Below are 27,368 nucleotides of genomic sequence, written 5' to 3'. Positions count from 1 at the left end.
CACAAATGTTTTTTTTTTTCGATTTTTTAATCCCCTGGGTGGTAGCTAAATGTTAATGGACTCTTATTCTTCTGTGCATTCTAAGTAGGTAAAGGGTTAAAATAAAAATAAATAAATCACTTACTGCTACTGGCACTCATTGGTACTGCTTTGTGTTACTTGTAGTCACTGAAGGTAAAAGCTCTACTCTGTTTTTACTGGTATATATACATACTCTGAAAAGCATTACTGGGCTTAAAGAAGCTGCACCCAGGTGGTAAATCACCATAGAACAGGCTAACAATAGTATTGAGCCAGTTGTTCGTTCCTGTGAGTGTGCTTCTCTCTGTGTGTATTTAGTCTCCCTATGGGAAAAAGGGGAAACCAGACGTGGACTCCTTGCTCAGTGTGCTTAGAGGAATATGGCTACACCTCACTGACGAGGCCCAATGAAGGCCGAAACGATCGTCTGGGGTTGCTGTGTTCCTTGTTCAGAGAGGAATTGCCTGGAATTTCGGTGCTGGACTGACCGTAATAGGTGGGATCAGACTGATATACTACAGGAAAGTTCCACTCTGTGAAAAGCATTACTGGGCTAAAAGAAGCTGCACCCAGGTGGTAAATCGCCATAGAACAGGCTAACAATAGTATTGAGCCAGTTCGTTCCTGTGAGTGTGCTTCTCTCTGTGTGTATTTAGTCTCCCTATGGGAAAAAGGGGAAACCAGACGTGGACTCCTTGCTCAGTGTGCTTAGAGGAATATGGCTACACCTCACTGACGAGGCCCAATGAAGGCCGAAACGATCGTCTGGGGTTGCTGTGGTCCTTGTTCAGAGAGGAATTGCCTGGAATTTCAGTGCTGGACTGACCATAATAGGTGGGATCAGACTGATATGCTACAGGTAAGTTCTACTCTGTGAAAAGCAGTACTGGGCTAAAAGAAGCTACACACATATATACATACATACAAACACACACATACATACATACAAACACACACAGATTGCTGTCCAAAGTGAGACATGACAATTTAAAAATGGAGTTAGTCAAGTATTGGCCAAATAAACCCACCAATGTCTAGGTCCAAAAGAAGAAGAAAAAAAAAAACAAAAAAAAAAAACACACACATTAAAAGACAGCCAATATTTACAAGCAGGTAGGTTTTATTTTAAAGTGTCTTACTTAAAGTGTCAGTAAACCTAAAAAATAATGTTATATAATTCTGCACATAGTGCAGAATTATATAACATTATTTTAGTGCTATTGTTATAAAAGCTTTTTTCCCCTTTGAATTTTTTTAAGACTATGCCGCTTTTACAGACCCGCTCTCTGCTGAGCGGGTCTTTTTTTTACTCAGCGCATGGGGCCAGCTGTATAGTCACAGCCCGGCCCGACCGCGCCATAGCATTAAGTGCAGCTCGCTCCTGCTCTGTCTGACAGCAGGAGCGAGCTGCACTTAATGCAATGGCGCGGTCGGGCCGGGGTGTGACTATACAGCTGGCCCCATGCGCTGAGTAAAAAAAACAGTCCCGCTCAGCAGAGAGCGGGTCTGTAGAAGTGGCATATTTTTAAAAAATTCAAAGGGGAAAAAAAGCTTTTATAACAATAGCACTAAAATAATGTTATATAATTCTGCACTATGTGCAGAATTATATAACATTATTTTTTAGGTTTACTGTCCCTTTAAAAGTGACAGTCTAGTCAAAATTAAACTTCATGATTCCAATAGGGAATGCAATTTTAAACAAATTTCCAATTTACTTTTATCATCACATTTGCTTTACTCTCTTGGTATTCTTTGTGGAAAGAAAAACCTAGGAAGGCTCATATGCTGATTTCTAAGCCATTGAACTGCCTCTTATTTTGACAGGTTTTGACAGTGCTAGTTCATGTATGTCATAGATAACGTTGTGTTCACTTCCGTGGAGTTAAAGAGTCAGCACTGATTGGCCAAAATGCAAGTCTGTCAAAAGAACTGAGATAAGGGGGCAGTCTGCAGAGATAGAGAGATTATATATATATATATATATATATATATATATATATATATATATATATATATATATATATATATATATATATATATATATATATATATATATAATATGTAATCACAGAGGTAAAAAGTATATTAACCATTTGATTGCTAAGCATTTTCCCACCTGGGTGCTAAGCTGTTCAAAGTTTTGGGGGGTTTTTTAAACTTTTTTATTTTTTTAACTTTTTCTTTTTCCAGATCCCCAAGATCTTACACTGTTAGAAAGATTAGGCGATTACCTTTCCAACGGTGGGTCTCGAGGGTCTGTAGCTGCTTAGATGCCTGAGATATAGGCTTCTAAGCAGCATGCCCTCTTTTCCTATACTTAACATTGTTAAGTTTAAATAAAGTTGCGTGGTAACGTCATGTCATTGCGTGGGACGTCACCACGCATAACGTGAAGCCCCGGCGATGCCTGTCACTATACAGGCCCGATTGCCGGGGTTGGAGCGGGTGGGAGCCCCCAGATCTCCCTCAAGGTGGCAGAGTGCTAGCGACGGCTCTGAGCCGTCATTAGCACCTCAGTAGGAAACTCTGCGACGGCTCAGAGCCGTCGTTAGCACTGAAAGGGTTAATATAACAGTGTTGGTTTTGCATAACTGGGGAATATACATGGGGCGTCAATTAGTGATATGCCTGGCACGTCCTCTGGGGTTTCAAGCGTTGGAAGCGTTGGTGATCGCTTCCAGCTGCTTTCAAGGTATTGCAGTAATGCCTCGATATTATCACTGCAATAACTTTTTACCCACCGATGTTGCCGATCGTTGGTGGGTGGGAGCTATTGCAGGGAGGCAGGTGGGCAGCCCATCGCTGGGGAAAATGCATCAGAGGGGGGCAGGATCATGCAAGGGGGGGTGGGAGTAGGTGGGACCGCTACACTATGGAAAATTGATTGGAGGGAGGGAGGCAGCTACACTACAGAAAAATTTGCACTTTAAAAAAACAAATATGGCAAACTGGGGCTGCCAGTACCCAAGATGGGTGCAAATAGGTAGCAGGGGGGGGGTGTTAAAAGAGCCGTTTGGGTTAGGGGATCCATCACTGCTTAATATATTTATATATTTAAAAAAAAAAAAAAAAAAAAAAAAAAAAAAGGAAGAAAGCCTTTATTTTAGTACTGGCAGAAAAATAAAAATATAAAATAAAAAAAAAAGAAAGCAGCCTTTTATTTTATTTTTCTGCCAGTACTAAAATAAAAGGCTTTGTTCTTTTTTTTTTTTTTTTTTAGATGGCGGGGACAATTGTGGTGTGGGGGAGGGAAGAGAGCTGTTTGGGTAGGATCAGGGGGTGGGATTTGTCTGGTGGGAGGCTGATCTCTACACTAAAGCTAAAATTAACCATACAAGCTCCCTAAATGAACCCCTTCACTGCTGGGCATAATACATGTGTGGTGCGTAGTGGCATTTAGCAGCCTTCTAATTACCAAAAATCAATGCCAAATCTATACATGTCTGCTATTTCTGAACAAAGGAGATCCCAGAGAAGCATTTACAACCATTTGTGCCATAATTGCACAAGCTGTTTGTAAATAATTTCAGTGAGAAACCTAAAGTTTGTGAAAAAATGAACGATTTTTTAATTTGATCGCATTTGGCAGTGAAATGGTGGCATGAAATATACCAAAATGGGCCTAAATCAATACTTTGTCTACTAAATATATCTCTCTCTCCCCCTCCCCCATATATCCATATCTCTCGCTCCCCATCTCTCTCTCTCCTCCCCATCTCTCTCTCTTTTCATGACAGATATCAGTGCTCCAATGTAACTATCGCTAATTTTGAAAAAATAAAATGTTGTAAATAGCAAAGTGCTAGTTGTACATATTGCCCTATAACTTGCAAAAAAAGCAAAGAACATGTAAACATTGGATATTTCTAAACTCAGGACAAAATTTAGAAACTATTTAGCATGGGTGTTTTTTGGTGGTTGTAGATGTACAGATTTTGGGCTCAAAGTTAGAAAAAGTATTTTTTTTCATAATATTTTATATTTTTTATAGTAAATTATAAGATATAATGGAAAAAAATGGTATCTTTAGAAAGACCATTTAATGGCAAGAAAAACGGTATATAATGTGGGGTACAGTAAATGAGTAAGAGGACAATTACAGCTAAACACAAATTCAGCAGAAATGTAAGAATAGCCCTGGTCCCAAAAGGTCAACAAATGAAAAAGTGCTCTAGACACTAAGGGGTTAAAACAACTTTCCAATGTACTTCTGTTACTAAACCTGCTTCTCTTGGTATCCTTTGTTGAAGGAGCAGCAATGCACTACTGGGAGCTACCTGAGCACATCGGGTGAGCCAATTACAACAGCCACATACATATGTGCAACCCACCAATCAGCAGCTAGCTCCCAGCAGTGCACTGCTGCTCCCAGGCTTACCTAGGTATGCTTTTCAACAAAGGATACCAAGCAACAAAACACAGAAATACAGTGGGGAACTTTGTATGCTGTAGCTAACTCATGAAAGTTAATTTTTACTGTCCCTTTAAGTCATTTTAGAAGATAGCATGATTATTAATTTATGGCATTTTCTGTTTTAGGAAAAATGCTCATCTTTCTTTTAGAAAATTCTTTAACTTGACAAGTTTTCATTTTATAGCTTCAGAAAAACAGCATAGCCTTCACACTAAAAGCTTCGTTTGTCTGCCAAAAGTTTTGTGAATTTGTTTGGTTTCATCAAAAACTTAAAAGCAATGCAATTTTAATGTAAGGATTTTTATCCCCTCTTCTAAAACTGCATATGTGAATCAATGTTGCATAAAAACGTTACAGTATATTAAAGTAATTTTAATATAGAATATATTGATAAAGGAATATAATAAAGGATGGTCTACTGTTACCATTTAAAATTATTATTTTTGCTTTATTTTTTAAATATGTAAAATACATTATGTGTATATACAATTTTTTTATTTTTAAATTTCCACAGCTGAAATAAGGGACCTTCACAATATAAGACAAAAACAAACAAAAAAACACACAACCCTTACTTAAACTAAGCTGCTTGCAATTTATGAAGTAGTTTTATAAATCTTTAAATGATGAGTTGAAAAAAGCATTTACTAAAAGAGCTACAAAAGCAAGTGATCTTTTTTGCACAAGGGTTAATCATAAATAAAAAAAATGAATGTTGTTTAAATCTGCTAAATTATGGCATTTGCATATCCCTAGTTTTACACCTAGGAGCTCTTTGCTAGTCTGAAAAAAACCCATAGCCCAAGCTATTTATTTATTACTTTCTAACACTAAAATATGAAAACACACAGAACCAATCCTCAACCGATCCTCCATTGTGTGTGTATGTGCGAGAGTGTGTATGTGTGCGAGTGAGTGCGTGTGTGTATATGTATGTGTGTTTGCATTGGCCAAAGATAACTGCTTTGTCTCTATGAGCAGACAGCCACAAGATGGCTCTGTGATACAACACATGAATTCTCTCACATAATAAAACCATACTTACTTTGTTAGGAAATTTTGTAAACCACAAATGCGTTGCTCAACAGTCTCCGGATTGCTGAAGTTAAAAAATGGGATTTTGGGCGGAAGTTCTGGTAGCTTACTAAAATATATATTATATATAAAAATAAAAAAGTTAGTATTTTGATGTTAAACACTTTTAGTTACTAGAAATAACACGTTCTAACAAATATTTATTAGATAATGTAGTAGTGAGATAAACACACAAAGGTAAAAAATACAAAGAGGAACTTAAGTAGGAACAAACATTGCGAAAAAGGGACTTTGTAATCAAAACTGAATTGTACATCAGTGTATTTAAAATGTTTGAATTTATATTACGCTAGTATTAACAAAACTGCTACTAGTGAAAGCAAGCAATGTACAAAAAGTATTTCTGCTAATACCAAGATTCTTCTAAAAGAAGACACTGATGTGCATTTCACTTTTGATTACCCAAGGAAAAATTCATTTTAAAATTAAGGTACACATACCCGTCTTTACAACACAATCAGGGACATAACTAGACAGCTCTGTGCCCCAGGACAAAAGGCAGTGACAGGGCCCCCTATCTGGTTCAGTGCAATAAGCAGAAAATTAGCCAGCAGCAACATAGGTAAAAGAGGAGCTGTTTTTCTATTAATGAGTCATCCTTCCCCTTTGGGAAGTCTGTGCCAGATGATGCGTGCAGCCTTCCTGTAGAAACATGGTGACAGCTTTTTCTGTACAGCAACACTGTTGTGGCTATCTTGCAAGCCATGTCACCATATTGTAAAAGGAAATCCATGTACTTTACTAAAACGGTGAGCCGGTTTTACAGGGGGACACACAGGACCAGACATGCTGCTGGTAAAGTGATGTTTCTTGATTGCAGGGTCCTTATTGGCCCCCTAGAAGTATGTAGCCCAGTCTCAATTCAGACCTCTATAGTTAGCATTTGTACACAATACACAGAGTTTCCCTCATTTCAACATCCCATTAAAAAAAAACAAAGACAGTTAACACCTTGCAATTAACTTTCGTGTCAGGTCTAAATTGTCTACATCGGAAAAATGTTCCGATGTAAACAAATTGAAATCACGGGATTGTGCATACGATCGCAAGATTTCAATGATGGGATCGGGTCGGGGGCACCCCCATTATGCTAGGCACACCCTGTATGCCGCGATCCCAATCTGTAAGAGCTGTTAGCTTCAGTACAGCCCAACTGCTAGGACATTCCATGCCATCCTAACGGCGCAAAAGCCCAGTGCAGTTAGGAGGGCATGGAACGTCCTAAGGGTGGGAAGAGGTTAAAAGACATTGCTGTTGTCTTGCTCTAGAACAACATCAGCCAAGTCTAAACATTTTAAAAACATCTTGTTTGCTGTAATCATTTTTCAATAGCCAAACCCCACCCACCACTTGTCTCATATGGAGGAGTCAATCTGGGGATGAAATCCACAGCGGACAAGGCTAATAATATATGTACATTGCTTGGCAGTTCTTATATGTTAAAGTCAATTAAGCAACGTGTAGCAGGTTTAGCTTTGAAAAGCCTATAGTTTGCTTTTCAGTGTATTTTTGATGCACTGAATGATAGCAGCGAGGCTCCCCTGTGAGTTAGGTAATAAACACATACTTAGGTGCACCCAGGAATCCTGTCTGGATTAGATTGCAGTAGTAATGTTAAAATCAAAGTGTGTAAACAGACTATCTACACCATAAAAAAAATACAGAAATAAAATGTATATTACAATTAGGGTTGCACCGATACCATTTTTTTAAGACCGAGTACAAGTACCGATACTTTTTTTCAAATACTCACCGATACCAATTACCGATACTTTTTTATGTCATGACAGTTTACCAAGCACAATACAGACTAATGATTTAAGATTGCTTCTTTATAATTATGAACTGTATCTCAAAAGACATTTTGAAATAATAAAACAGTTTTATGTGCTTGTTGTCACAAAGTTCACAGAACAAGTTTATAAATTAAATTATTACAATAACATATTAATAATAACAACAATAAATAACAGCTGCAACAGCTGGAGCTGGAAAGCTACAAGTTAAAGGGCTGATTACTGGATGCAATTGGGTTGTAGGGTGCCTATATAACTGATAAATCTGACACTTGTACTTAATACAAAGTCGTATAATTTAATTCTTAAAATAATATTGGGGAAGGAGTATCCCAGTAATCCCCTTTGAGAAAAATGGGGCATTTGTATTCTACTGACTCAACAGAAAATATGGCTGGTCTTCATATTTTTCCAGGGCTGCTTTTTATTTCCAGTCCAGCCCTGGCTAAGAGTACAGTATATTTTGAGCATAATTGTGCAAGATGAGAGGCTTCAAGCTGTAAAGTAGCAGCTTTTAAAGTACTGCTCTGACGTAAAATAATACAAATAACAGCAATTAGTATTGGCAGAACAGAAGTGAATAATTTTTAGTTAAGTCTCCACTCCAGCTTAAAATGAAATGGGAACATACAGTTTGAAAACGCCACAAGATGGCATATCGGTAGGAATTGGAGGTATCGGTTTAAGTATCGGTGCATTTGCACGAGTACAAGTACACATGCAAATACTTGGTATCGGCACTGATACCGATACTAGTATCGGTATCGGTGCAACCCTAATTACAATCATTTTGATATGGGTAACAGTAGACCATGTTTTATTATATACACCTTTAAATTATTAATATATTTTAAATGACTTTTCTAATACCGTAAATTTTTATGCAACATTTTCCCTTATGCAGTTTAAAAAAAGAAAATCCTTACATTAATATTGCATTGCTTTGAAGTTTTTGACGAAGCCAAACAAACTCACGAAATCGACGGCGGACACATGAGGTTTTTAATGTGAAACACATGCTGTTTGTCTGAAGATATAAACGGAGAAAGTTAAACATTTACTAAAAGCAAAGATGGGTTTTCTCCCAAAAAACAGAACATTTCATTAATAAATTAAATGATGATAATCCACTATATCCCCACCCCCATCATAGATCAGTGGTTCATTGTATACATGCCATGAAGTTATATTTAAAACTAGGATTAAAGGGACATTAAAAACACACAAAAAATCTCATGATTCAGATAGATTATACAATTTTAAACAATTTTCCAATTTACTTCTATCTTAAATTTTGTTTCATTCTGTTGGTATCCTTTATTGAAGGAGCAACAAAACACTACTGGGAGCTAGCAGAACACATCAGTAAGCCAAAGATAAGAGGTATATTTTGTAGCTTGCCCCCAAGCTCCTGAGCCTACCTATGCATTCTTTTCAACATAGGATGCCAGGAGAGTTAAGCAAATTAGATAATAGAAGTACATTTAAAAAAAAGTTGTTTAAAATGATATCCTCTGTCTGACTCACCAAAGAAAATGTTTGGGTTTCATGTACCTTTAAATGGTAGAGCCATTGCAACAGGTTATTTGCATTGAGGATCACTCAGCTTGAAAGTAATAGTTTATGCAATATAATCAGACAGGGGTTAGAAACTTGTTAGCTAATCCTAGCTCTATAAATCGGGCCTCACAAATCACAAATATAAAATTATTCCTAACCCCTAAACTAATTGGCTATACATTATAAAAATAAACTATACATTTTTCAGCATTGTAAATTTTAATTATATTCCATAATATTTATCCAGCAGATACTTACATGGAGACAGATTTCATAGTCCAAATAAGAGTGCCAATCTTCTTTCTGCATTTTAGGGTCCCGCACCCATATGCTGATAGTTTCCTGTAAAGGCATCATACACACGTCAAGTAAAAGCAGCTTTATCCTCTCACAAACCTTCTGAGAAGTGATTTAGTAAAGCAGAAGTAGATACATACTCAAAAGCAGAACAAAATTAATCATACAAAGACAGCCTGGAAATGTAGTCTTCTAAATTGTAGTGATGTAAGGCGTGTTTTTCCCCCAACAATGTATGCCGCAAGGTTAAACATACACTAATATATATATATATATATATATATATATATATATATATATATATATATATATATATATATATATATATATATATATATATATATATATATATATAATACACACATACATACGTCATAAAAATATTTTCCTATGAAACTAATTTGTTTGCTGCAGTATTGAAACTGGTGCACTAAACCATCTCCTAAAGCAGTAAGGGAAATTTATATAGATTAAGTATAGCATGAAGATTGTTTTTTATTTATGACCTAGGAACAAGATATGCACTGGCTAACACACTTCAGATTTTAATGTCCAGTAGAAGAAAACATTCAGCAATGATTAGTTCTCAAAACCATGTGTTACGTCTATACCATGTCTTAGACAGTTTTTGCTCACAATATGGTCAGAGATACAGCTACTCCCAGCCATTGTCATGATCACATGATGATGGAAGATTTCTGTACACCTACCAATGATATGGACTGTGTGTGCAAAGTAGACTGGGATTGGAATCTGCTGACTAACGTTTTATTTATAAATTCCTTTTTGCTACAGTGGAAAGGTCAGAATATTTTGGAGACAAGACTTAATAGCTCCTGCCTGACAACAGAACAATCTAAAAAAAAGTTATTCTTAGTGATCAATGCATTTAGTAAGAATACCGCTTTTGCAACGGCTGTTTGCTGAAGCATTGGGAATATTCATAATAAATATTACTTAGCACAGAAAAGCAATGCAGAATGTGGATTGGCCTGACCAAAATTTCTAGTGGGCTGCCAAGTAAACAATTAGATGTATCACTTTCTAACATTGAGTAGACTTTTTCCTTCTGGGCTAGTTACTTTAAACCTTGGATACTAAAGTACAGTGGTGTGTCTCATAGGCAGGCAGAGGGCTTGAAAGTTCCCCTTGTCCCGGACAAGTAAAAAATTTCATCAGACAAGTTCAAAAAAATAATAAATTCACTTTTTCCTATATTTAACATGGGTAGACTAGTAACATTTTCTCTTTGGGCTAGTAGCTTTTAACTCTTGACTAGTAAATATAGATCTATATCTCACACATTTCTTTTCTCAAAATGTCTGATATCAGGTCTTTGGTAATGAATTGTGTACTTACCCAGCTTTACAATTATTTTTATTTTTATATACTAATCAATATAAAATTCGATAATCTATTATGAAAATAGTTGTCAACGAATCTCATTATCGATTAGTTGGTCTGCAATTAGTTGTTTTGCACACAGCAGCTTCGCTCTGATGAACTCCTGCACACAGTAGTGTGTTTTATAGTTATGTCCTTAGCCTAAAGGACGACTACATGTTTTTAGTTGCAGCCCTAAATAACCTATACTATAATTGCGTTTGTAATGTCCGTCGCCGTCGGCAGTTGCAAAAGCATCCTCAACAGAATGTTGGCTGCACGGGCAGCCAAAAGAATTCACCTGGGTGCAGCAAAGTTTTATCCCGGTGGATTCCGAAAATGGCAAGATTGGTGCCATTTTCGCAATCCACCGGGATAAAGCAAAGGCTAACGGAGCAGCATTACAAAAAAAAAAAAAAAAAAAAAAAAGAGAAACCCACAGCCCGCACGAAGTACAACAAAAAAAACCAGAACCTCGCACACAAAGTATTAACACATACACCGCAAACCGAAACATTGCAAAATAATAAAGTAATTAACCCCTTAATCCCTAAACCGCAAAACCCCCACATCGCAATAAACCTATTTACCTTATTACCCCCACACCGCAATAAACCTAATTAACCCCTAAACCGCAAAACCCCTACATCGCAATAAACCTAATTAACCTATTAAGCCCTTAAACCGTCAAAACCCTCAACGCAAATAACTAAATTACTAAACCCCCTAACCTAACACCCCCTAAATTAACACAAATTACCTAAACTAAAAAATACTAAAGTTAAAAAGGCTAAATATTACAGAACATAAAAACCAAATTACCAAAGTTAACAAAATTAAACATAACCAGTATTAAAATAAAAAATCCCCCCCAAAATAAAAACACCCCCTAGTCTAAGAATAAAACTACCAATAGCCCTTAAAAGGGCTTTTTGCAGGGAATTGACCCAAGATAAACAGCTCTTTTACATTCAAAATACACAAAGTCCCCCCTAACAGTGAAATCCCCCACCCACCAAACCCCCCCAAAATAAAAAACCTAAACACTAAAAAAATCTAAACTACCTATTGCCCTGAAAAGGGAATTTGTTGGGCACTGCCCTTAAAAAGGGCATTTAGCTCTTTTACAAAAACATAATTTATGCTTACCTGATAAATTTATTTCTCTTGTAGTGTATCCAGTCCACGGATCATCCATTACTTATGGGATATTCTCCTTCCCAACAGGAAGTTGCAAGAGGATCACCCACAGCAGAGCTGCTATATAGCTCCTCCCCTAACTGCCATATCCAGTCATTCGACCGAAACAAACAGAGAAAGGAGAAACCATAGGGTGCAGTGGTGACTGTAGTTTAATTAAATTTTAGACCTGCCTTAAAATGACAGGGCGGGCCGTGGACTGGATACACTACAAGAGAAATACATTTATCAGGTAAGCATAAATTATGTTTTCTCTTGTTAAGTGTATCCAGTCCACGGATCATCCATTACTTATGGGATACCAATACCAAAGCTAAAGTACACGGATGATGGGAGGGACAAGGCAGGGATTAAGCGGAAGGAACCACTGCCTGAAGAACCTTTCTCCCAAAAACAGCCTCCGAAGAAGCAAAAGTATCAAATTTGTAAAATTTTGAAAAAGTGTGAAGCGAAGACCAAGTCGCGGCCTTGCAAATCTGTTCAACAGAGGCCTCATTTTTAAAGGCCCAGGTGGAAGCCACAGCTCTAGTAGAATGAGCTGTAATTCTTTCAGGGGGCTGCTGTCCAGCAGTCTCATAGGCTAGGCGTATAATACTCCTAAGCCAAAAGGAAAGAGAGGTTGCCGAAGCTTTTTGACCTCTCCTCTGTCCAGAATAAACGACAGGGAAGATGTTTGACGAAAATCTTTAGTAGCTTGTAAGTAAAACTTCAAGGCACGGACTACATCCAGATTATGTAAAAGACGTTCCTTCTTTGAAGAAGGATTAGGACACAATGATGGAACAACAATCTCTTGATTGATATTCTTGTTAGAAACCACCTTAGGTAAAAACCCAGGTTTGGTACGCAGAACTACCTTATCTGCATGAAAAATCAGATAAGGAGAATCATACTGTAAGGCAGATAGCTCAGAGACTCTCCGAGCCGAGGAAATAGCCATCAAAAACAGAACTTTCCAAGATAAAAGCTTAATATCAATGGAATGAAGGGGTTCAAACGGAACTCCTTGAAGAACTTTAAGAACCAAGTTTAAGCTCCATGGGGGAGCAACAGGTTTAAACACAGGCTTAATTCTAACCAAAGCCTGACAAAACGCCTGGACGTCTGGAACTTCTGCCAGACGCTTGTGCAAAAGAATAGACAAAGGGACAGATTTCTGCTCTAAGGAACTAGCTGATAATTCTTTGTCCAAACCCTCTTGGAGAAAGGACAATATCCTAGGAATCCTAACCTTACTCCATGAGTAATTCTTGGATTCACACCAGTAAAGATATGTACGCCATATCTTGTGATAGATTTTCCTGGTAACAGGCTTTCGTGCCTGTATTAAGGTATCAATGACTGACTCGGAGAAGCCACGCTTTGATAGAATCAAGCGTTCAATCTCCATGCAGTCAGTCTCAGAGAAATTAGATTTGGATGATTGAAAGGACCTTGTATTAGAAGGTCCTGTCTTAGAGGCAGAGTCCATGGTGGAAAGGATGACATGTCCACCAGGCGCTATTAGAATCACCGATGCTCTCTCCTGTTTGATTTTGGCAATCAGTCGAGGGAGCAGAGGAAACGGTGGAAACACATAAGCCAGGTTGAAGAACCAAGGCGCTGCTAGAGCATCTATCAGCGTCGCTTCTGGGTCCCTGGACCTGGATCCGTAACAAGGAAGCTTGGCGTTCTGGCGAGACGCCATGAGATCCAACTCTGGTTTGCCCCAATGATGAATCAACTGAGCAAACACCTCCGGATGGAGTTCCCACTCCCCCGGGTGAAAAGTCTGACGACTTAGAAAATCCGCCTCCCAGTTCTCCACGCCTGGGATATGGATTGCTGACAGGTGGCAAGAGTGAGTCTCTGCCCAGCTAATTATTTTTGAGACTTCTAACATAGCTAGGGAACTCCTGGTTCCCCCTTGATGGTTGATGTAAGCCACAGTTGTGATATTGTCCGACTGAAATCTGATGAACCTCAGTGTTGCTAACTGAGGCCAAGCCAGAAGAGCATTGAATATTGCTCTTAACTCCAGAATATTTATCGGAAGGAGTTTCTCCTCCTGAGTCCACGATCCCTGTGCCTTCAGGGAGTTCCAGACTGCACCCCAACCTAGAAGGCTGGCATCTGTTACAATTGTCCAATCTGGCCTGCGAAAGGTCATACCCTTGGAAAGGTGGACCCGAGACAACCACCAGAGAAGAGAATCTATGGTCTCTTGATCCAGATTTAGCAGAGGGGACAAATCTGTGTAATCCCCATTCCACTGACTTAGCATGCATAATTGCAGCGGTCTGAGATGTAGGCATGCAAATGGCACTATGTCCATTGCCGCTACCATTAAGCCGATCACTTCCATACACTGAGCCACCGAAGGGCGCGGAATGGAATGAAGAATACGGCAAGCATTTAGAAGCTTTGATAACCTGGACTCCGTCAGGTAAATTTTCATCTCTACAGAATCTATAACAGTCCCTAGGAAGGAGACTCTTGTGAGTGGGGATAGAGAACTCTTTTCCTCATTCACTTTCCACCCGTGCGATCTCAGAAATGCCAGAACTATCTCTGTATGAGACTTGGCAATTTGAAAGCTTGACGCCTGTATCAGGATGTCGTCTAGATACGGAGCCACCGCTATGCCTCGCGGTCTTAGAACCGCCAGAAGTGAGCCCAGAACCTTTGTAAAGATTCTCGGGGCTGTAGCCAACCCGAAGGGAAGAGCTACAAATTGGTAATGCCCGTCTAGAAAGGCAAACCTTAGGAACTGGATGGATCACTCCCATTACTAGGAGGTCTTGCCCACAGCGTAGGAATGCCTCTTTCTTTATCCGATTTGCAGATAACCTTGAAAGATGAAATCTCCCTTGTGGAGGGGAAGCTTTGAAGTCCAGAAGATATCCCTGAGATATGATTTCCAACGCCCAGGGATCCTGAACATCTCTTGCCCACGCCTGGGCGAAGAGAAAAAGTCTGCCCCCTACTAGATCCGTCGCCGGATAGGGGGCCGTTCCTTCATGCTGTCTTAGAGGCAGCAGCAGGCTTTCTGGCCTGCTTGCCTTTGTTCCAGGACTGGTTAGGTTTCCAGGCCTGCTTAGATTGAGCAAAAGTTCCCTCTTGTCTTGAAGCGGAGGAAGTGGATGCTGCACCTGCCTTGGAATTTCGAAAGGCACGAAAATTAGACTGTTTGGCCTTTGATTTGGCCCTGTCCTGAGGAAGGGTATGACCCTTACCTCCAGTAATGTCAGCAATAATTTCTTTCAAACCAGGCCCGAATAAGATCTGCCCCTTGAAAGGAATGTTGAGTAATTTAGACTTTGAAGTCACATCAGCTGACCAGGATTTGAGCCATAGCGCCCTACGCGCCTGGATGGCGAATACGGAATTCTTAGCCGTTAGTTTAGTCAAATGAACAATGGCATCAGAAACAAATTAGTTAGCTAGCTTAAGTGTTCTAAGCTTGTCAATAATTTCAGTCAATGGAGCTGTATGGATGGCCTCTTCCAGGGCCTCAAACCAGAATGCCGCCGCAGCAGTGACAGGCGCAATGCATGCAAGGGGCTGTAAAATAAAACCTTGTTGAATAAACATTTTCTTAAGGTAACCCTCTAATTTTTTATCCATTCGATCTGAAAAAGCACAACTGTCCTCAACCGGGATAGTGGTACGCTTTGCTAAAGTAGAAACTGCTCCCTCCACCTTAGGGACAGTCTGCCATTAGTCCCGTGTAGTGGCATCTATTGGAAACATTTTTCTAAATATAGGAGGTGGGGAAAAGGGCACACCGGGCCTATCCCACTCAAAACTAATAATTTCTGTAAGCCTTTTAGGTATTGGAAAAACATCAGTACTCACCGGCACTGCATAGTATTTATCCAGCCTACACAATTTCTCTGGCACTGCAATTGTGTCACAGTCATTCAGAGCAGCTAATACCTCCCCAAGCAATACACGGAGGTTCTCAAGCTTAAATTTAAAATTAGAAATCTCTGAATCAGGTCTCCCCAATTCAGAGACGTCACCCACAGACTGAAGCTCTCCGTCCTCAGGTTCTGCATATTGTGACGCAGTATCAGACATGGCTCTTACAGCATCTACGCGCTCTGTATCTCGTCTAACCCCAGAGCTATCGCGCTTGCCTCTCAATTCAGGCAATCTGGATAATACCTCTGACAGGGTATTATTCATGATTGCAGCCATGTCCTGCAAAGTAATCGCTATGGGCGTCCCTGATGTACTTGGCGCCATATTAGCGTGCGTCCCTTGAGCGGGAGGCGAAGGGTCCGACACGTGGGGAGAGTTAGTCGGCATAACTTCCCCCTCGACAGACCCCTCTGGTGACAATTCTTTTATAGATAAAGACTGATCTTTACTGTTTAAGGTGAAATCAATACATTTAGTACACATTCTCCTATGGGGCTCCACCATGGCTTTTAAACATAATGAACAAGTATCCTCTGTTTCAGACATGTTTGTACAGACTAGCAATGAGACTAGCAAGCTTGGAAAACACTTTAAAGCAAGTTAACAAGCAATATAAAAAACGTTACTGTGCCTTTAAGAGAAACAAATTTTGACAAAATTTGAAATAACAGTGAAAAAAGGCAGTTACACTAACAAACTTTTTACAGTGTATGTAACAAGTCAGCAGAGCATTGCACCCACTTGCAAATGGATGATTAACCCCTTAATAACAAACAGAATAATAAATGACAAAAACGTTTTTTAAACACAGTCACAACAACTGCCACAGTCTACTGTGATTGTTACCCTCCTCAAACACGACTTTGAAGCCTTTTGAGCCCTTCAGAGATGTCCTGTATCATGCAGAGGGAAGCTGAATGTCTGTCAGTATTTTTATCTGCACAGAAAAGCACTAAAATAGGCCCTTCCCACTCATATTGCAACAGTGGAAAGCTTCAGGAAACTGTCTCTAGGCAGAAATCAAACCAGCCATGTGGAAAAAAACTAGGCCCCAATAAGTTTTGTCACCAAACATATATAAAAACGATTAACATGCCAGCAAACGTTTTATATTACATTTTTATAAAAGAGTATGCATCTCTATTAATAAGCCTGATACCAGTAGCTATCACTGCATTTAAGGCTTTACTTACATTAATCCGGTATAAGCAGCATTTTCTAGCAAATTCCACTCCCTAGAAAAATATTAACTGCACATACCTTATTGCGGGAAAACCTGCACGCCATTCCCTCTCTGAAGTTACCTCACTCCTCAGAATATGTTAGAACAGCCATGGATCTTAGTTACTTCTGCTAAGATCATAGAAAATGCAGGCAGATTCTTCTTCTAAATACTGCCTGAGATAAACAGCACACTCCGGTACCATTTAAAAATAACAAACTTTTGATTGAAGAAATAAACTAAGTATAAAACACCACTCTCCTCTTACGACCTCCATCTTTGTTGAGGGTTGCAAGAGAATGACTGGATATGGCAGTTAGGGGAGGAGCTATATAGCAGCTCTGCTGTGGGTGATCCTCTTGCAACTTCCTGTTGGGAAGGAGAATATCCCATAAGTAATGGATGATCCGTGGACTGGATACACTTAACAAGAGAAATCTTTTTCTTCTTCCAGGAACAATCCGACGCGGAGCCGAGGGCAGAGCTGAAGACCGATGAACGCGGAGCTGAAGACCGGTGACTGCGGAGCCATGGAGCGTGGAGGATTCTCTTCGTACAGTCGCTGTCGTACACTGAATAGTGAATTCAAGGTACGCGATTAAAAGATGGCGTCCCTTGAATTCCTATTAACAGATTTGATTCTTCAAATTCAAATCAGCCAATAGGATTAGAGCTACTCAAATCACCCACTAGAATTTCAATAGCTCTCATCCTATTGGCTGATTTTAATTTGAAGAATCAAATCAGCCAATAGGAATTCAAGGGTCGCCATCTTTAAATCTGGTACCTTGAATCCACTATTCAGTGTACGGCGGCGATCATACGAAGAGGATCCTTCACGATCCATGGCTCCGTGATCGCCGGTCTTCAGCTCCGCCCTCCACTCCAGAATTTCCTGTAAGAAGAAAGAAGAGGTCGCTGCTTGGAAGAAGACTTCACCGCATGGGACAGGACCTTCTCCGGACTTCAGGAGAAGGTGAGTACCAACCTGGGGGTTAGACTTAGGTTTTTTTTTTTTTTTTTTTTTAGATTAGGGTGGGCATTTTAAGGGCAATGCCGAACAAATGCCCTTTTCAGGGAAATGGGTAGTTTAGGTTTTTTAGTGTTAGGTTTTTTATTTTGGGGAGTTTGGTATTGGGGGGGACTTTGTATTTATTGTAAAAGAGCCGTTTATCTTGGGGCAATGCCCTGCAAAAAAGCCCTTTTAAGGGCTACTGGTAGTTTATTCTTAGAGTAGGGGGTGTTTTTATTTTGGGGGGCTTTTTATTTTCATAGGGATTAGGTATAATTTTTTAAACTTTTGTAATTTGCTTTTTTATGTTCTGTAATGTTAGCCTTTTTTATTTTTTGTAAATTTAGCTTAATTTAAACTTAGGTTTAATTTTTTAATTTTTGGCGGTTAGACTTAGGTTTTTTTTTTTTAGTTTTTTTTTTTAGATTAGGGATGGGCAGCAAAAGAGCTGAATGCCCTTTTAAGGGCAATGCCCATACAAATGCCCTTTTCAGAGCAATGGATACTTTTTTAGTGTTAGGTTTATTTATTTTGGGGGGTTTGGTGGGTTTTACTGTTGGGGGGGGGACTTAGAATTTTTGGTCACTGCAAAAGAGCTGTTTAACTTAGGGCAATGCCCTATTTTGGGGGGCTTTTAACATTTTTATAGGGATTATGTTTAATTTTTGATAATTTGTTTATTTTTTCTGTAGTTCAATTTTTTTTTTTATTACCAACACATAGACTGCCCTCTGGGCAGGCTTACCAACTAATAATAATAATAATAATAATAATACTTTTCTTCTAGCTTAAAAGGGATAGCAACATTAAAATTAACATTGCATGATTCAGATAGAGTATGCCATTTTTCAACACTTAAATTCGCTTCTATTATCAAATTTTAGTATCATTCATTGAAAAGATTATGTACATATCCTACACTACTAGGAGCTAGCTGGTGATGGAGGCTAAACACATGTCTCTTGTCATTGGCTCACCAGATATTTAGCTTTGCTAGTAAACTAGTGTATACGGTGCAAAAGGTTTTATTGGCTGTGCACAGAATACCAGTACCTAAGATGGTAGAGACTAGTACCAGGGCGGAGGGTTAGAGAACTACAGGGAGTGCAGAATTATTAGGCAAATGAGTATTTTGACCACATAATCCTCTTTATGCATGTTGTCTTACTCCAAGCTGTATAGGCTCGAAAGCCTACTACCAATTAAGCATATTAGGTGATGTGCATCTCTGTAATGAGAAGGGGTGTGGTCTAATGACATCAACACCCTATATCAGGTGTGCATAATTATTAGGCAACTTCCTTTCCTTTGGCAAAATGGGTCAAAAGAAGGACTTGACAGGCTCAGAAAAGTAAAAAATAGTGAGATATCTTGCAGAGGGATGCAGCACTCTTAAAATTGCAAAGCTTCTGAAGCGTGATCATCGAACAATCAAGCGTTTCATTCAAAATAGTCAACAGGGTCGCAAGAAGCGTGTGGAAAAACCAAGGCGCAAAATAACTGCCCATGAACTGAGAAAAGTCAAGCGTGCAGCTGCCAAGATGCCACTTGCCACCAGTTTGGCCATATTTCAGAGCTGCAACATCACTGGAGTGCCCAAAAGCACAAGGTGTGCAATACTCAGAGACATGGCCAAGGTAAGAAAGGCTGAAAGACGACCACCACTGAACAAGACACACAAGCTGAAACGTCAAGACTGGGCCAAGAAATATCTCAAGACTGATTTTTCTAAGGTTTTATGGACTGATGAAATGAGAGTGAGTCTTGATGGGCCAGATGGATGGGCCCGTGGCTGGATTGGTAAAGGGCAGAGAGCTCCAGTCCGACTCAGACGCCAGCAAGGTGGAGGTGGAGTACTGGTTTGGGCTGGTATCATCAAAGATGAGCTTGTGGGGCCTTTTCGGGTTGAGGATGGAGTCAAGCTCAACTCCCAGTCCTACTGCCAGTTTCTGGAAGACACCTTCTTCAAGCAGTGGTACAGGAAGAAGTCTGCATCCTTCAAGAAAAACGTGATTTTCATGCAGGACAATGCTCCATCACACGCGTCCAAGTACTCCACAGCCTGATCTGAACCCCATTGAGAACCTGTGGTCCATCATCAAATGTGAGATTTACAAGGAGGGAAAACAGTACACCTCTCTGAACAGTGTCTGGGAGGCTGTGGTTGCTGCTGCACGCAATGTTGATGGTGAACAGATCAAAACACTGACAGAATCCATGGATGGCAGGCTTTTGAGTGTCCTTGCAAAGAAAGGTGGCTATATTGGTCACTGATTTGTTTTTGAATGTCAGAAATGTATATTTGTGAATGTTGAGATGTTATATTGGTTTCACTGGTAAAAATAAATAATTGAAATGGGTATATATTTGTTTTTTGTTAAGTTGCCTAATAATTATGCACAGTAATAGTCACCTGCACACACAGATATCCCCCTAAAATAGCTATAACTAAAAACAAACTAAAAACTACTTCCAAAACTATTCAGCTTTGATATTAATGAGTTTTTTGGGTTCATTGAGAACATGGTTGTTGTTCAATAATAAAATTATTCCTCAAAAATACAACTTGCCTAATAATTCTGCACTCCCTGTATTTGGGAGGATTCAGGGAGATGGGAAGGTAAGGGGGTAAACCTACACTGTAGGGAAAAAAATAAAATAAAAAAAAAAAAAAAGACTAAAACTGCCAGTACTTAAAAGGGACAGTCAAGAAAAAAAAAAAAAACGCTTTCATGATTTAAATAGGGCATGCAATTTATTTTATTACCAATTTTGCTTTGTTCTTTTGGTATTTTTAGTTGAAAGCTAAACCTAGGAGGTTCATATGCCAATTTCTTAGACCTTGAAGGCCGCCTCTAATGTGAAAAGCATTTTGACAGTTTTTAACCACTAGAGTGCGTTAGTTCATGTGTTTCACATAGATAACATTGAGCTCAGGCACGTGAATCTCCTAGGAGTCAGCACTGATTGGCTAAAAATGCAAGTCTGTCAAAAGAACTGAAATAAGGGGGCAGTTTGCAGAGGCTTAGATACAAGGTAATCACAGAGGAGGTAAAATGTGTATTAATATAACTGTGTTGGTTATGCAAAACTGGGGAATGGGTAATAAAGGGATTGTCTACATTTTTAAACAACAAAAATTCTCGTATTTACTGTCCCTTTAAGATGGGGGTGACCAGTAGAGGGTGAGGGAGGGAAGAGAGCTGTTTGGGAGGGATAAAGGGGTAGGAGGTGTCAGGTGAGAGGGTAACCACTACACTAAAGCTAAAAACAGAATTTATGCTTACCTGATAAATTACTTTCTCCAACGGTGTGTCCGGTCCACGGCATCATCCATAACTTGTGGGAACATTCTCTTCCCCAACAGGAAATGGCAAAGAACACAGCAAAAGCTGTCCATACAGCCCCTCCCAGGCTCCGCCCCCCCAGTCATTCGACCGACGGTTAGGAGAAAAAATGGAGAAACTATAGGGTGCCGTGGTGACTGTAGTGTATAGAGAAAGAAATTTTTCAACTTGATTAAAAAACCAGGGCGGGCCGTGGACCGGACACACCGTTGGAGAAAGTAATTTATCAGGTAAGCATAAATTCTGTTTTCTCCAACATTGGTGTGTCCGGTCCACGGCGTCATCCATAACTTGTGGGAACCAATACCAAAGCTTTAGGACACGGATGAAGGGAGGGCGCAAATCAGGTTACCTAAACAGAAGGCACCACGGCTTGCAAAACCTTTCTCCCAAAAATAGCCTCCGAAGAAGCATAAGTATCAAATTTGTAGAATTTGGCAAAAGTGTGCAGAGAAGACCAAGTCGCTGCCTTACATATCTGATCAACAGAAGCCTCGTTCTTGAAGGCCCATGTGGAAGCCACAGCCCTAGTAGAGTGAGCTGTGATACGTTCAGGAGGCTGCCGTCCGGCAGTCTCATAAGCCAATCGGATGATGCTTTTCAGCCAGAAAGAAAGAGAGGTAGCAGTAGCTTTTTGTCCTCTCCTCTTACCAGAATAAACGACAAACAAAGAAGAAGTTTGTCTGAAATCCTTTGTTGCTTCTAAATAGAACTTTAAAGCACGGACTACATCTAAATTGTGTAACAAACGTTCCTTCTTTGAAACTGGATTTGGACACAAAGAAGGAACAACTATTTCCTGGTTAATATTCTTGTTGGAAACAACTTTTGGAAGAAAACCAGGCTTGGTACGCAAAACAACCTTATCTGAATGGAATACCAGATAGGGTGGATCACACTGCAAAGCAGATAATTCAGAAACTCTTCTAGCAGAAGAAATAGCAAACAAAAACAGAACTTTCCAAGATAGTAATTTGATATCTATGGAATGCAAGGGTTCAAACGGAACCCCTTGAAGAACTGAAAGAACTAAATTTAGACTCCAGGGAGGAGTCAAGGGTCTGTAAACAGGCTTGATTCTGACCAAAGCCTGTACAAAAGCTTGTACATCTGGCACAGCTGCCAGTCGTTTGTGTAACAAGACAGATAAAGCAGAAATCTGTCCTTTTAGAGAACTTGCTGACAATCCCTTATCCAAACCTTCTTGGAGAAAGGAGAGGATCTTAGGAATTTTAATCTTACTCCAGGAGAATCCCTTGGATTCACACCAGCAGATATATCTTATGGTAAATCTTTCTAGTCACAGGTTTTCTGGCTTGGACCAGAGTATCTATAACTGAATCTGAAAACCCACGCTTGGATAAAATCAAACGTTCAATTTCCAAGCAGTCAGCTGCAGAGAAACTAGATTTGGATGTTCGAATGGACCTTGTACTAGAAGATCCTGTCTCAAAGGTAGCTTCCATGGTGGAGCCGATGACATATTCACCAGGTCTGCATACCAAGTCCTGCGCGGCCACGCAGGAGCTATCAGAATCACAGAGGCCTTCTCCTGTTTGATCCTGGCTACAAGCCTGGGAAGGAGAGGGAACGGTGGAAACGCATAAGCTAGGTTGAACGACCAAGGCGCCACTAATGCATCCACTAGAGTCGCCTTGGGATCCCTGGATCTGGACCCGTAGCAAGGAACCTTGAAGTTCTGACGAGACGCCATCAGATCCATGTCTGGAATGCCCCATAATTGGGTTAACTGGGCAAAAACCTCCGGGTGGAGTTCCCACTCCCCCGGATGAAAAGTCTGACGACTCAGATAATCCGCTTCCCAGTTGTCTACTCCTGGGATGTGGATTGCAGATAGGTGGCAGGAGTGATCCTCCGCCCATTTGATGATCTTGGATACCTCTGCCATCGCCAAGGAACTCTTTATTCCCCCTTGATGATTGATGTAAGCTACAGTCGTCATGTTGTCCGACTGGAATCTTATGAATCCAGCCTTTGCTAGTTGAGGCCAAGCCTGGAGAGCATTGAATATCGCTCTCAGTTCCAGGATGTTTATCGGGAGAAGAGACTCTTCCCGAGACCATAGACCCTGAGCTTTCAGGGAGTCCCAGACCGCGCCCCAGCCTAAGAGACTGGCGTCTGTCATGACAATGACCCACTCTGGTCTGCAGAAACTCATTCCCTGAGACAGGTGATCCAGAGTCAACCACCAACGGAGTGAGTCCCTGGTTAACTGGTCTACTTGAATCTGAGGAGACAAGTCTGCATAGTCCCCATTCCACTGATTGAGCATGCACAGTTGTAATGGTCTTAGATGAATTCGAGCAAAAGGAACTATGTCCATTGCTGCCACCATCAATCCTACTACTTCCATGCACTGAGCTATGGAAGGCTGCAGAATAGAGTGAAGAACTTGACAAGCGTTTAGAAGCTTTGACTTTCTGACTTCTGTCAAGAAGATCTTCATTTCTAAAGAATCTATTATTGTTCCCAAAAAGGGAACTCTTGTCGACGGAGATAGTGAACTCTTTTCTACGTTCACCTTCCACCCGTGAGATCTGAGAAAGGCTAGAACAATGTCTGTATGAGCCTTTGCCTTGGAAAGAGACGACGCTTGAATTAGAATGTCGTCCAGATAAGTTGCCACTGCAATGCCCCTTGGTCTTAGAACCGCTAGAAGGGACCCGAGCACCTTTGTGAAAATTCTGGGAGCAGTGGCTAGTCCGAATGGGAGAGCCATGAACTGATAATGATTGTCCAGAAAGGCGAACCTTAGGAACTGATGATGATCTTTGTGGATAGGAATATGTAGATACGCGTCCTTTAAATCCACGGTAGTGATATATTGACCCTCCTGGATTGTAGGTAAAATTGTTCGAATGGTTTCCATTTTGAACGATGGAACTCTGAGAAATTTGTTTAGAATTTTTAAATCCAGAATTGGTCTGAAAATTCCCTCTTTTTTGGGAACTACAAACAGATTTGAGTAAAACCCCTGACCTTGTTCCACAGTTGGAACTGGGTGTATCACTCCCATCTTTAACAGGTCTTCTACACAATGTAAGAATGCCTGTCTCTTTATTTGGTTTGAAGATAAGTGAGACATGTGGAACCTTCCCCTTGGGGGTAGTTCCTTGAATTCTAGAAGATAACCCTGAGAGACTATTTCTAGTGCCCAGGGATCCTGAACATCTCTTGCCCAAGCCTGAGCAAAGAGAGAGTCTGCCCCCTACTAGATCCGGTCCCGGATCGGGGGCTACCCCTTCATGCTGTTTTGGTAGCAGCAGCAGGCTTCTTGGCCTGTTTACCCTTGTTCCAGCCTTGCATTGGTTTCCAGGCTGATTTAGTCTGGGAAGCGTTACCCTCTTGTCTAGAGGCTGTAGAGTTGGTACTTGTTCAGAGCGGCAAAGAGAATGACTGGGGGGGCGCAGCCTGGGAGGGGCTATATGGACAGCTTTTGCTGTGCTCTTTGCCATTTCCTGTTGGGGAAGAGAATGTTCCCACAAGTTATGGATGACGCCGTGGACCGGACACACCAATGTTGGAGAAATTAACCTTAAAAGCTACCTGATTAACCCCTTCTATGCAAAGCATAATAAAAGTGTAGTGCACAGCTTCAATTAGCGGCATTCTAATTAACAAAACACAACGGCAAAGCCATGTATGTTTGCTATTTCTGAACAAAGGGACACCAGAGAAGCTTTTACATCTATTTGTGTTATGACTACACAAGCGGTATGTAAATAATTTCAGTGAGGACTCCAAAGTTTGTGAAAAAGTTAACAAAATTTGTTTAAGTTTGCTCAAAATTCACAATACATTTATTGAACTGTTGAAAAAGTAATTTATACTATACTACAAGCAAATGTAAGCAAAATTAGTGAAAAATGTACAGTTTAATTTGTATTTGCTGCAAACATAGAATTTATATTGGTCCCAGGTGTTCCCTGTTGTCCTTACTCTCCTCTCTGTGAGATTCTGTATACCATAGTGCTTCATTACTTTCTATGGGAGGCAGCTCTCATCTCTCTGGGGATTCCAGGTTCTGCCCTTTCTCAGAGAATACAGTGAGTTATGCACTATAATAATTTCTCTGGAAGCCAGAGACATGATACAGATTAAATAGCTTCTCTTAAATGTATCCTGCTACTGTATACACTATATTTAGCCAGTGTATATGATTTTGTATACTACACTTGCCAGAGCATTATTCCAACACCTTATAAAAATTGCATTTTAAACATTTATTTTACTTGCCAAATCTGAATGCAATAAAACAGTGATGGCAGCAGATCAATATACATAAAGCAGCATCCTACTTCAGCATTCCTCAGTGAGCAAAACTGCCAAATACACATCTCGTCTATATGGCCAAAATATGTTGACACCTGGCCATCACACCTATGTGAGCTTGGGAATTAAAAAGGGACGATAAACAATACATTTTATAAACATAGTATTGCAGTTATTCCCCACCTTCCACAAGTTATAGGTACCTCCATGTTGAAACCTCTCTTTTACTACATTCCAGTGCTGACCTGTTGCTCATGTGCAGTAACTCTCCTTCAGACACCTGCAGTGTAATCTAGGTTCCATAATGGCAGTTACCATGATTAGAGGGAGGTGCATGAAATATATTTAGTGTCCCTTTATGGCTATAACATCCACAGCTCTTCTGGGAAAGCTTTCCACTAGATTTTATAGTGGGTTTGTGGAAATTTGTGCCTATTTAGCCAAAAGAGCATTTATGGAATCCAGGCACTGAAGTTGCAAAAGGTGGTCTGCCTCACAATTGGTGTTCCAATTAATCTCAAAAGTGTTCAGTGGGGTAGAGGTCAGGGCTCTTTGTAGGCCACTCAAGTTTCTCAACGCCAACCTAGTCAAACTAGGTCTTTATGGACCTTGCTTTGTGCATACTCATAATGGAACAGGGAAATGCCTTCACCAGGCTGTTGCCACAAAGTTAGAAGCACCAGTTGTCTAAAATGTCTTTATATGGGAAGGAAGGAATGATCCACTCCAGTATCCCTCCTGCACCAAACTTTAATGTAAGCACTATGCATTTTGGTAGATAGAAGAATTTGGGTGTGGAGGATTCCAGGAGAATTCTATCAGAATGCCAGATAGTAACGCATGATTCCTCATTCCAGAGAACAAATTTGCACTGCTTCAGATTCCAGTGGTAGCATACTTTATACTATTCCATCCAACACTTGGAATTGCGCATGTTCAAATGAGGCTGGTTTGCCACGAAAACCCATTTCATGAAGCTCCTCACGCACAGTTCTTGTGATGATGTTACTATAGAGTTCCAAACTACTTCTAGAAGTGAGTGATGCAACAGATAGGTGATTGTTACGTGCTTCAGCATCAACAGTTTATCAGGGTATATCTAGTAGGGCAGACATTTCATGAATTAAATTGTAGCAAAGGTCACATCCTATTACAGTGCCATGTTTAAAGCTACTGGAGCTCTTCAGCACATTACATTGTATTGCCAATATTTGCCTATGGAGATGTCATGGCTATGTGTTGTACTTTGTTGGCACTGGGTTTGGCTGAAATACCTGAACTCAATTAGCAGGGGTATCCAAATACTTTTGGCCATATAGTGTATATACAGGTCTGGAAAAGTACTAGTTAGGACAGAAAATTACCACCCCTCTTACTATTAAATATAGGCAAAAATAAAATTTCTTACAAGCCCAGGACTAGTGGAAACAAAAAAAAAAAATATTTGTTAAGCAATGCCATAAAGGAAAACCAGAGCTATTCTTATGAGATGTACCCAACAAATTAACTATGGTCATAAAGGAAACATAAAAAAAAAAAAAAATACTACACTAAGTTAAGGATCTGCTTTTAAACATTCCTAGAAAAGTCAATCAGTTGTCATTACTAGAATGTGTAATAAAACAGAATTCCTGAAATTATGCTTGTGTGTCTTAACTGGAAAAATGAGAAAAGTTAGGACTCAGCACAATCTAATCAAAACTGATTTAACAACAACAATAACCTAATCACATCTGCTCTACCTGTTATGCTATTTAATTTACGTTTTTTTTCTTTTTCTTTTCAGTAAAACTAAAAATAGGGGGGGGGGGGGGGGGCA

At 40.0% G+C, this 27,368-nt stretch overlaps 1 protein-coding gene across 2 annotated transcripts in view; it reads right to left on the bottom strand.

The window, feature by feature from the left end:
* SNX10 (sorting nexin 10) overlaps window positions 1-27,368 on the bottom strand; it is a 118,514-nt gene that overhangs the window by 34,376 nt on the left and 56,770 nt on the right. For both annotated transcript variants that reach the window (XM_053714165.1, XM_053714164.1), the window contains exons 3-5: window positions 9,148-9,231; window positions 8,256-8,356; window positions 5,484-5,582 (exon numbers count right to left, since the gene is read on the bottom strand). In XM_053714165.1, the coding sequence (XP_053570140.1) occupies window positions 5,484-5,582; window positions 8,256-8,356; window positions 9,148-9,231 (284 nt within the window). The remainder of the gene's footprint in view (window positions 1-5,483; window positions 5,583-8,255; window positions 8,357-9,147; window positions 9,232-27,368) is intronic.

Source organism: Bombina bombina, chromosome 5, assembly GCF_027579735.1.
Source record: "Bombina bombina isolate aBomBom1 chromosome 5, aBomBom1.pri, whole genome shotgun sequence".
NCBI lineage: Eukaryota > Metazoa > Chordata > Amphibia > Anura > Bombinatoridae > Bombina > Bombina bombina.
Note: the sequence above shows the minus strand (reverse complement) of the source record. Positions and strands in the feature narration are given on the sequence as shown.